Source organism: Bicyclus anynana, chromosome 5 (genome assembly GCF_947172395.1).
Source record: "Bicyclus anynana chromosome 5, ilBicAnyn1.1, whole genome shotgun sequence".
In the NCBI taxonomy this organism is placed as follows: domain Eukaryota; kingdom Metazoa; phylum Arthropoda; class Insecta; order Lepidoptera; family Nymphalidae; genus Bicyclus; species Bicyclus anynana.
Window position 1 is genome coordinate 7901292 of NC_069087.1, and position 12825 is coordinate 7914116.

Sequence of the window (12825 nt, forward strand, 5' to 3'; positions counted from 1 at the left end):
CCGGTAACTAGCCACGGCTGAACCTAGACCGATAAAGAAACCTCAATCCCAGCCGGTGATTGAACCCACGACTCAGTCTTATAAATCCACCGCGCACAGTATGTCTCATACAAAAAGTAACATGAAAATGGATAGAAATAAAAAAGTTTTATTACAGTTCCCTATATATGTATTATGTGTATATCTAATTCAATTGTAACGTTAGTACGTAGAGGCTTTTCTAGTTTGATAGACAGTCAGTTTGATTGGCGTAACGTGAGCTTTTGCGACGAGGGCATTTTGCTATTATGGACTGTATTTTTCCAATTGTATCTGACGTTATTATTATTCTTTACATAAGCTTTTTGTTGCAAAATCGGAAATCCACTGTTTCTAATTCGTATATTCTAGTTTTCGTTTTGAAATTTAATTTTACAAACAATAATTCTAAATTGCATTTATCTGAAAACTGAATTGAAAATTTCAAGGTATACAGAATTTCACAAATTTTCTCAATTAGTTAATTATTCAACAAATATCTAATTAGGCTTTTATTTGAAGACGAAGGCAACTAATTTATCGAATGCATAATTGATTTTTAATAATTAAGAAAACAATTAACAATAATTATTTATAGTAAAAATTTAAATTGAAATTGAAAAGAATAAATTATAGTAACACAATTGAAGTTTTATGATATGTGGATACGTGAAAATATTCACAAGTTTTCCTTTTTCGTAATGATTCAATAGTGAAATTAGAATTCATTTACTTGTTAAGGAAGCTTTTTAAAATTATTAAAGGAGGTGGTCCATTTCAGTTCCACTCTTGTACCTCGTATCATTAAAATGTAAAAAATACAAGAATTATATTACAATCTAAATAAGTGAATAAATCTAATTAAATAAAAAGAAATAAATCAAATTAAAACCCAAGCTTTTGAGTTATATCAAGATGGCGCCCATAAAGCAACTATGACATGACAACTGACAGCAAACGTCAAATCGACTACTGAATTGAAAACGTCATCAATCTGCCATTATTACCCATGTCAGTGTTGCATTTCTAGGGAGATAATTAATATTATTTCGAAAGAATTAAAGTTAATTCGTACATTCGTATAATCAAAAATAGTTTAAAAAAATATTTTCTTTCATTTCCGCCAGGGTACAATGACTGATCCTGGGCTCCATACAGTTTTGGACCATCTCCTTTGTTTATTCACATGACAGCTACAGGGTGTTTGAAAATAATATGCATGAAAACTAGAAGTTACCTACCTCCAATCAGCATCGTGAGTATGCTGAAAATTTTCTCAGGCAAAGTGTTTGCGGACACATTCCCGAAGCCAACACTGGTGAGTGAAGAGCAAGTAAAGTAGAGTGCTGTTACATAGCTCTCGCTGTGCGATATGTTTCCGATCGGCACTTTCAACCTCTCCGCCAGGTTATTGATCCAACCTGAATAACAAAATTTTTATTTGAAATATTATAAAACTCGCATACGAGGTACTACGGTGAATTTTTCCGCTGTATTTTCTCGAGTATCATATAATGGGGATGATGACTAGGTTTGAATATATTGTTTTTTATGATACATTCGGGTAAATAAGGTCAACGTTAACTAATTTATACATAGAAAGCAAAGATTGTCTGGATATTTGCAAAATAAATAAGATTATAAAATTTCAAAATCTAATAACAAAAACAAATAACACAGATATTAGTAATTTTGTTTGAACGCCCCTACAAATCTAACGACCATTATGTACCTACGACGTCAATTCGTACCATTTTGTATGGAGCGTTTTTCAGGGATCCGCGGCAGCGCCGCAAATCTGACCCTTTAAATCCCTGTAGCTCCGAAAGTAATAATCGCAGATACCCTGTTGCTTAATTTTTGCAAAATTGCTTTACTATTAGCATACTCTTAATTTATATACAATTCAAAAAACTGTCATCATCCCAATTGACCTGGGTTTATTTATGGCGTAAGTTGATAAAATACGAGTAACTACTGCTATAGTCTGGCAAGTTCGTTGATGACACTCCCATGATATGCGAGCGACGGGGGAAAGATTGCGCGGGTATGAAATCGTGAGAAACTTATATGAGACGTCATACAAAAACAAAGCATCTCCTAATTCCTATTGTTATTAATATTAATTCTATGGTAACTATATATTGGAATAAATTGTATTATATATATAAGATTGAGATATTCAATTACTAATTAGCCAGATAGTCTAGATCGTTGTTGTGCCATAGTTTACATTGTAAAGATTAGCTACTCATTAAATCAAAATATAATTTTATATTACAAGGCCACACATGTATTGAGTTAAACTAACTTTGAGCATTGAATATATAGTAGTTATACTACGTAGTAAATAGTAATTCAATGGTTTTAATTTAAAACCTCATGCATCTCGTACCAAGTTCTTTTAATATAAATCTATATTATAAAGTTGAAGAGTTTGTTTGTTTGTTTGGTTGAACTACTGGTTCGATTTGAAAAATTCTTTCAGTGTTAGATAGCCCATTTATCGAGGAAGGCTATAATGTGTTATCCCCGTATTCATACGGAAACGGGAACCATACGTAAAACCGCGCAGCGTCAGCTAGCCTATAAAAACGTTTCCGATAGTTACTCGTACCAAGTAAAATTTAGTGGCAATCATTAACCGTAGCAACTCGAAATTACAAGGGTTCCTTGTTGACTAAGGAACCCTAAAAACTAAAACTCACCTAAGTCCCAACTCTCATTTCTGTGGTAATCAATCTCCTTTTCAGCTATAATGAACCATATACAGGCCAACCAATGAGCAACCAAGCTGAAGGATAACATCAAAAGAGTCAGTATAAGGGCTGAGTACTGAGAATATCTGTCCATCTTTTGGAGTAGTCGTGCAAGTCGTAACAACCGGGTTAGCTTAACAAGATGTACATTCCCGTGGGTAGACTCCTGAAATAAAATATGTATTGTAATAGGAGTATTACAAAAGTACATAACATGGCCATAACTCGCTGTCAGGAGTTTGCGAGCTTATTCGTAACTACGTCAAATTAACAAGCTTTTGTTAGAACTTCAGGAAAATAATGAGAAATTACTTCCTTGCTTGTTGACACTTTTTTTTAAATGGTCTTAAATAGTTCATTATCGATCTACTAGATTGAAAAAAATATATTTTATATTTTTTTGAGACGTGATTACATGAAAATTTCAGTTTAGTCAATGCCTGTCGGCCATGACGGTCTATATTTCAACTGTTTCATGACGTCACTATAAAAAATCCCTTACATACGGAGCGACTGACAAAAATATTAGTTAACAATTAGTTTGACGTACATCAAGTAACATTGTGACGTCACAAAATGGACGACAGCGTTTTTAACGTATGGAAAATTTGAAAAAATACTTGATTTTTAAATGAAGTTTTATAAGAAATCATTGACTTTTATTAATTAATATCAATATATTTCGGACCCTTTTATATTAAATTTGATATGAGTCAACTACCCTATTACGGCAAGATATATTAGATGTTTAATTAAAAATAAACATTTACGTGCCGAAAAAAATGTTCTTTGTCAAAATCATTTGAAAAAATGCAGAACTAGCTGTATTACAAAAAGTCAAAGCGACTGGAGAGCTTTAGAGAGCTTTCAGTTCACTTGAATCTTTAAAACAACTAAATAAATTCAGCGTTTTAATTAAACATGCTGTTGGGAAATACAATTCCATTAAAAAGTTAACAATGTTTAAAACGAAACTCATAATATTTAATTCGAAACAACTTGAGAAAATGTCCACGGGCTTTCGTAGAATTTTTTTCTCAACAACTGCTCTTTTGTTTCTTGATTCGAAGGCATTTTACTCTGGCGAAATTAAAGCAATTATACATAAAACAAGTGGGCGGGTATATTAATTAGACGGAACTGAACTTACCGCCCCGCTGTATACGTCTGAAGCATAAAGTAGGTCAAATGGAAGCGCGGCCAGGAGATCCACGACAAACCAACTCCGGATATAATTAAGAGCTATTGCTTTAAAATCTGACACTACTTCGCCTTTCTTACTTACAAAAGTTGTACGGAAATTGAGCACAATATCTGCAAAAGAAGGACTTCTTTGATAGAGGTTTTTAGTAACATTTGGATAAATAAGATTTTACATTTACAATCGTCAAGCGAAATGGTTTGGGTATCGTTATAAATACAAGCTAATGGATACGAATATATAAGACATTTGTAAATAGCTAAGGTCTTATTTTCTTTCATAAATTTGCATAAGTTGTTGAAGTAATACTTGTTTGTTAATTTTGTAAAAGAAGTCATCATCATCATCATATCAGCCGATGGACGTCCACTGCAGGACATAGGTCTTTTGTAGGGACTTCCAAACATCACGATACTGAGCCATCTGCATCCAGCGAATCCCTGCGACTCGCTTGATGTCGTCAGTCCACCTGGTGGGGGGTCAGCCAACACTGCGCTTACTAGTGCGGGGTCGCCATTCCAGCACTTTGGGACCCCAACGTCCATCGGCCCTTCGAACCATGTGCGACGTGTAAAAGAAGTAACTAATTGTAATGTTTTGAGAGCAAATAAATTACCTAATTCTGATCTGATATTAGGATATAAACAATGATTAAATTATATAAAATAGATAATTTCATTGAAGACCGTTAATTAAGAAGTAGAAGAAGAAATGCATGTCATACCAATTATAAATAGAGCTTCGACAACGACGTCGCTGGTTACGCTAATTCTCGGGTGGCCTTGATCAACAAAACTGGCGTTATAAGGTACCACAACAGCAACGTAAAACGTAGCGATGAGGATCAGCCAGTCCCAGAAGGTTTTAAATACACCATAATGTGATATGATGAATCTTGACTTTTTTATTGCCGACGTTTTGTATTCAGGCAGCGGAGGATCGGATGAGTGTAGAAGATTCTATAATGATACAAGCGTTGTAATCACAAGAAATTAAATTATGTAATCAAATAACGATTGAAATGCGACGATTGATACGTTGTATTACATTGCGATCGTCTATTGTTACCTTACTAACATTGTTGAGTTTTAATTTACTCTTCGTCTTATCTGGCTTATAATGTCCTGAAAGCTGGTAAAGAACTGCCCTGGAGCGCCGTCTGCCCATGTTGGCGGGCGAGGGCGCTTCGGGATCCAGATTGCCATTCGGGTCTGGAAGTAGGCAACTAGATTCAGCTCGGAACCGGGCGCCCAAGAGTGCCGCTGCGGGTACAAATGGGGATAACGCTAGAGTGACCACGCCAGCCGAAGGCCGCACCGCGGCTCCTGTACGCATAAACCACCCTGTTACAATTTCACTCGTGCCTTCAAACGGCTCTCATACGCGATGCTTGTCGACTTACGGTGGTTCCCACTATGTCGGAGCAGTAAAATTTACCGTTGGACGACACGACTGTCGTCCAACAGCGACGACAGTCGACAAACAGACGACTCTCTAGCTGTTCTCACTATAACAATTTTTACGGATGTACGACACCGATATTTACCGTCGAACGATTATCGAGACTAGGTGTTCCTATTGGATCAGCCCGATATTATTGGTTCTGCATTCCCACTGCATCGCTGTCTCGGTTTTAAACGGTATACCGTCTCTGTTTATCGTGATGATCTTTTAACGTTACACGACAGTCGAGCAAGCAGTTCACATTACCACGATAATCTGTCGTTACATGTGTTATGGATGACAGTTGGTCTTACCGTCCTTTAAGCGAACACCTCTTTTTAAATACACAAGATATAATAAAATCCGACATAATGGGAACGCAGCCTTACATGAACCGTGAAGTGTAGTAGGTACTCATTTCCATCTGCGTAATTAAAAAATAAACGAAGTTGGAAGGATCAAAGCGATTGCGATTCAATGTAGCAATTGCGCTCGTGAAAAGCATAGCGTATGATAGCACTCATGTTTTATTTGCTAAATCAGGTCCTACTAATGAAAAAGTATTGCGTACAAGATTTCCTGTGAGCGAGGAGAATTCTTAATTAATTAAGAAACGAGAAATGTTCAATGGTCATGCGGGGATAATCGCAATGAATATTCGTGAAAAGAAATGTTTTCGAATTCGCTTCGTGAAAAAAAAAGAAAATGCATGTGACTAAGGAAAAAACATGTAATGAATTGCAGAAATCTTGTACGAATATAACATAAAGAAATATAAAATTTATAAAGGGACAACAAATATGAGTAAAAAGGTAGCAAAACCAATTAGATTTGTTGTCACTTACAATAAAATTGCCATCGAAGCATATACTAAGCAAAAAAGATCATAAGAACAAAAATAGATTACCATCCGTTAAATTCACACTAATCCGATTTGAAATAACGTATACTTTTGTTAAATAATAATATTTATGATTAAAATTATTCAAATTAAATAACGATTGCAAGTAATATTAACTATGGCTTAAATTATAAAACCTACTATGTCAAAAACATGAAACAATCCAAATGGAGATATACATAAAATCATGCATTCAAGTAGATCTACTTGGGTACAGTAAAATCATGTAAGTATTTGTAATAATGTGTTGAAAATATGAATTGATTTGTATGAGAAATGAGTAACAATTTGAAAAATAAATTGCATGTCATATGACGGGAAGAACAGTGCAACTTATGCTTTGGAATAACATTTTTTGCACAATGTGTATGGACTACTTATAGGTACTTACAAAATTCAAATAAATAAAGCTTTATATTTGAAGAAGGATAAGGGAAATTAACAATATAATAAAACTTCTAGAAGCTGAACAGGTACCTACTACAAATTTAATGTAATGTTATATTTTGTTGGTAAAATACAGGGTGGTTTTTAAATTAGGTGCACATAAAACAGATTATTCTAAAATATAGTAACTGACAATTTATTTCAACTAACCTCGATATGTTTTATATTTTTGCTATTTAAAATATTATTATGATGTCTAAGTGTTTACTAAAGAGTAATAACATAAAATATTCATTTCTATCAGTGAAGTAAATGTGTACGTAAAAGTTCAGTAGAAAACAGCTTAGAATATACACATTACAAAGTGAAGAGAAAAGAGAAATGTGGACTAAAACAACTTAAGACAACTACTTTTCGCTACACAAACTCGTCTAGTTGAAACAACATTTAATATTCATCACTGAATAGAATTCTAGTAAACACTTCAAACTTTACCGTGCCATGATGCGCGTAACTCGCTACGGCGAACTGGGACAATGGGGACTATGGCAATCGATCTTATGATATCTATGGGACTAGATCACTAGAGCACTGAACTCAGTACACGTTATTACAATAAAATAAACCGAAAAAACTCCGTGAATGAGGGCCCTCTGAAGAGGGCTCCAAAAGTTCTTAATTTGATTCAATTTACATTTTTTCTTACAAAAAATTTAGCCTCGCCTTTTCGAAGCACTTACCGCTGTCGAACTCCTCATTAGTGTTCATGGCGGCCATCTTGGTGTTGGTGATATCCTTGAACGAGGCGAGGAACAAAACCACTTCTCGTTTTTCATTTTTAATTGGGACAATATCGAGCAAGCACCAGAACGGCGTACCTGCAAAAAATATAACCTCATTGTAATTACAGTATTATAGGTACCAGGTGTAGTAATGAATAACGCCTATGACATATCTCGTGAAAGAAATAGACAAATTTCAACCAATGGCGGCGAAACCAGAAATACCGCTATCTGTTTAATTGCGAAAAACGAAACGAAATAAGATGGTATAATGTTTTAACTGACTAAACCTGGCCTCGCTCGGTGATATACTTTTATACCCTTACACGAACGGTAATTTGACAATATCCGGTAGACGTCAACATGGGTACATCTGGCAGCTATCTTGGAATCTCTTTGGTATGGACTGCATCCATAGTCCTTGTTTACTTATTACTCAATTACTGCCTTCTACAGTCTATTTATCTGCATGTATACTATAGATGAGACTGGGATAACCTGCCGCCATTGTCTATTTCTCTTCACTTGATCGCATGTTAGTATGCGACCAGGAGATGTCCCAGCCCCATGTCTTTCGTCCCGGTAACGGTATTTCCGGTTACGCCGCCATTGATAGAACTTTGATAATTTCTCTTGATGAGATTATGTCATTGGTCGCATGTTAGCGCTATTGAACACGACAAAGTGGTAGGTCTCTCTGTCTCTCGTTCTCTTTCAATAAACAGCTTATTATTCATTAAAGTACGTTGAAATAGCGTTTTCAAGGATTCGGTTTTCATTAACATTTCATTAAAATAAATCGCTTTAAATGAGTGGCGACAAGCGACAAGCAGCTGTGTTTGTAAAAGTTTAATACGGTCGGACGCAATCGTAAAGTTGTTATTGGTTTTTGTTTACGAATGAGACTTAGAACTACTGCTGGAAAGCTTTAATGGAAACAATATTTGTATTTACTCCAGTGTAACTTGAGTACCTAATCGTGATGATGAAATATTGTCTGGAGTATTTATTCGGATAATGTCTATTGCCTTTTTTAACTATTTTAAAAACGTTGTCTGTTTTTTTTGGAGTTTACTCCTTAAGAATCAATTTTTTTAATATAGCCCCCGGTATGAAAAAAAAATGGACAGAAAAATTTGATGAACGAATGACAGCGTTACTTTTTTGTGCGCAACCTATTCTTTCAGTTTTCGTTTATGTAAGTCCTCGAGATATCGTAAACAATACGAACTGTGTACTGTAAAGTTCCATACAAAATGTAAGATGTTAATTACCTAATGTTATACACAGAGTAACCAGAGTGGGTCTTTACAAGCAACGTACTGAAGCCGGTGAAATCCATTAAAAAAAAACAAACGTCACGCGTTTCATTGACAACCGCATATACAAACTTTTTAAAATGTAACACTAACAATAATTACGTAAATTAATATAATATTCAATAATACCAATAAAAAATACTCAATCTTATTTCCTATAGTCGTTTCAACGATATCAAAACACAAACAAGCTTTTTTAAAATTTTTGTCTGTTTGTCTGTCTGTTGTCCAGGCTAATCTTTGGAATGGCAGAACTGATTTTAATGGGACTTTCACTGCAAGATGCAGGAGGTTTTGAGCAACATAAAGACTAGGTACTTGTACCCGAAAAATCCATAATTCCCGTGGGATTCACGAAAAACTGAATTTCACGTTAACGAAGTCGCGTGTGATTCTAGCTTTCTATGATAAAATTATGTACCTTCTTCTTAATTATATTAGATGCTTAAGTTTCCAACAAGTTAATTAATTAAAACATCAATACTGTAATTTTCAAAGAGAAAGTGGCTCCAACAAAGTATGAACATAGTTGCAAAGTTGATATGAAATGAAAAATGTTTTCCATTCTTTTACGGGCTCATTTTAGAAAACAGTTTGATACGGGACTAGGAAACTCTCAAACAACTTTATATATAATTTTGCTGTGGTTGAGGGTAACCACATTATTTTGAAAACCTCAGGATATATCTTTTTTAACTTTAAATAATCAACCAGTGAAAATTAAAACATAACGTTATTCGTAGGTACCTAATGCTTTAATTTTATTTATTAAAGGCAAGCTTATAGATAAGTCGTAATAGATGAATATATAAACGACAAAAAAAACTTGGAAACGAAATGTATTACATGACTGGCTACTTATACACCTATTGTTAAATTGTGATAAACTAAAAAAGAAAAAAACCTGGCTGAGTTTGTTGTGGGCTTTTTTCGGACCAAGGCGCGTTTGGAACCCTCGTAAATTTAATTTTATGTTTTCGAATAATTATTACCATTATCTTATCTTAATTTATATAAATCTCGTGTCACAATGTTTGTCCTCAATGGACTCCTAAACCACTTAACCGATTATAATAAAATTCGCACACCATGTGCAGTTCGATCCAACTTGAGAGATAGGATAGTTTAAATCTCAAATTAAAGTTGCAATTTTATAGGGTAGGGGTAGGGTACGGGTAGGGTAGGGGTAGGGTAGGGTAGGGGTAGGGTAGGGTAGGGGTAGGGTAGGGTAGTGGTAGGTTTATGGTATAGGGATAGGGTAGGGTATCGGTAGGGTAGTTGTAGGGTAGGGTAGGGTAGGGGTAGGGGTAGGAGTAGGGTAGTGTAAGGTAGGGATAGGGAAGAAGTAAATAAATTAATAAGTCAAAGCGAAGCTTGAGCTTAATATTAATAAAAACCTTTCGAAAGTGCTTGTAAACTAATTGAAATAAATGTATATTGACTATTTCTTCTATAACTTCTACTTATAAAACCAAGCTAAAAGCTGAGCAATCCAACTTTTGAATACAGAATAGTACCTTTTCTTAATCGACACTGGCCATGTAAGTAATTTTAAAAAGTAGTAGTAAAGATTAAAGATTCTAAAAATCAACTTAAGAATAAATTCCCTCCTTTATGAAATGGATTAAGATTTAAGCCAAACTGTGACTTAGAAAGATACCTTTTAAGCCTGAAGTCGGAATTAAGTCTTCAGTTCAACGATAATAATTCGTAATCGTATTAAAATAAAAAAACCTGTGAAACAAATTATAAATATATACAATTTTATTTTCAATACAAGCATTGTACAGAGCCATCGGCACCGGAGTTTTAAATTTCTTTAATAATAATTATGCTTAAGGATTGAATTGTTGGAAATTCAAAATTCATTATTTGTTTTTTCAGTTAAGTTGGACTAAATTTAAAATATAGCGTCATCATGGCATTACTAGTTATCTGAACTGGAGAGAAACGAGGAATATTTTTGCATATCTACATCGCAATTTTAATTATGATAAATTTTGTTCGTTACCTTACTTGATTATTCAACTGTCTAAAAAATAGACAGAATTGAATGTTCAATTATATTTTACTTTATATTAAGCTCGATATACATCACACAACCATTTCTCTTGTCTTGTTAATTGCTAATAAATATTTATACTTTAGTTAATAAACTGAAAATTAAAAGGTCTCACTAAATGTGTTATTATCCTAGCATCTCCCTTCTGTATACCTCCCCTTTTGTTTTGTTTTGTTTACATTGAGGATTCGATTATCTTCTTACTTCTTTATCAGATTTGTACATCGAGGATCGATCGAGGATTTATTATGACTATCAATACTCTGCATTGTCAAACAATAATTTAATTCAACATAATGGAATTGACTTAATAAATCTTTTAGTTCATTCATACAGGCAGTGCTGAGAAGTCGGGAAAAGAAAAGACAAAAACAAAGTATACTTACTCCAGAAATGTTAGAAAACATAATGTTCATTTATCTTAAACATTTTAATGTTTCTAGAGTCAGAAAGGATTTTTCGCTTTCGAGCATTTAAATTAAATCATAGTTGTAAAAAAAAAAACATACATTTCCAAATTAATTCTATACTATCCATCTTTAAGTACTAATATTATAAAGATAAAAGATTTGATTGTTTGTTTGTTTGCTCTGCAACTACTGGACCAATTAAAAAAAAATAACCAATACAATCATACATTATTCCTGATGAACATCTTACTAATATTATAAACACGGAAGTTTGTATGGATGTTTGTTTGGATGTTTATCAACTTTAACGCTGCATCTATTAATCCGATTTGGCTGAAATTTAAAATGAAGATAGATAATACCCAGGATTAACAAATGCAAATGTACTCATAAATTTATTCATATCAGTAATTTCTGTTTACACAGCGCTCAACGAAAAGATGTTTTTGTTAAAGTAAGTAAATTGCAGTTAGTTTTTGGAGTTATATACTGACCATTCTGCTACAAATACTTGTATAAAAAAATTTTAGAAAAAATTAAAATAAACTTAAAAAAATATCTTCAGTCCTAGCCGGAAAAAATGCATTTGATGCTCGAATAATACGTAAATTATGGGGACATTTGTAGATTATTTTGATAAAATGTCTCAATAAATTAAGCTGTTTCTGAGAAAATGGGAATCAAATAATCCTCAAAAATCTAAAAGTCTGTAATAATATTATTTCTGAATCCCGCTCAAGCTGGTTAGTAACAACTTTTAATAACCTCGTTATTGATACAAGTTGGGAGGAGGGTAGTTTATCAAAAGTTACCTAACCAGATGTTTTTAATTCTGTTGATTAATTAATAATTATACAACTTAACAGGCACAATTTCCCACAAATTGCGTGTTACATTACCTCATTCCAACGTTCCGAAATTTTAAGTTCCTGGTAACTCAATTAGCTACCAGAATCAAGAATTTTCGTAAATAAAAAAGCTGATTGTCTCATCGAGATGAAGCTACTCACGAAAAATTAACTTGATAATAATCAGTTGCACAAAATTTTCTACAGATCCCTGACCATTTTATTTCTTCGTTGATTCATTTGATAATCCAAATTATATAAAACGTTCTGCTTTGTTATTTTGACAAAATAAAGTAGATCCCCAAAAACGGTAAAGAATTTCGAGACAAAAACAAACTTATATTCCTTTCACTTTGCTCGTAGGTGTAGAAGATAAGATGAAAAGAATAAGTAGGTATACATTACCGTCTACCGTCTCAACGGTCTACACAATAAACGAGCCTATTATTAAACTAAGCGTCCATTTATTTTCATGAAGGCAGTAATTTACCATCTTCATGGAAACGAAACTGTTTATTTTGAGCATCATTTACTTTATTAATTACAGAATGTAAAATTGAAACGATCTGGTACAAATGTTTCAAATGAATTAATGGAAACGTATGAACCAATTCAATAGGAATTTGATAACGTTAATTATAACAGAATTTTGTACACAATTTTTTAATTAGTTCCAGAATAATGTTCGTAGACTA

General features: G+C 33.5%; 1 protein-coding gene across 2 annotated transcripts in view; it reads right to left on the reverse strand.

Annotated features, from left to right (window-relative positions):
- LOC112047857 (potassium voltage-gated channel subfamily H member 8-like) overlaps window positions 1-12825 on the reverse strand; it is a 137474-nt gene that overhangs the window by 14850 nt on the left and 109799 nt on the right. Inside the window, exons 4-9 of one of the 2 annotated variants that reach the window (XM_052881786.1) lie at window positions 7450-7587; window positions 5056-5303; window positions 4703-4937; window positions 3928-4091; window positions 2727-2943; window positions 1260-1439 (exon numbers count right to left, since the gene is read on the reverse strand). In XM_052881786.1, coding sequence (XP_052737746.1) covers window positions 1260-1439; window positions 2727-2943; window positions 3928-4091; window positions 4703-4937; window positions 5056-5303; window positions 7450-7587 — 1182 coding nt within the window. Of the gene's footprint in view, window positions 1-1259; window positions 1440-2726; window positions 2944-3927; window positions 4092-4702; window positions 4938-5046; window positions 5304-7449; window positions 7588-12825 lie in introns of both variants that reach the window. The other variant, XM_052881785.1, reaches the window with a different exon arrangement.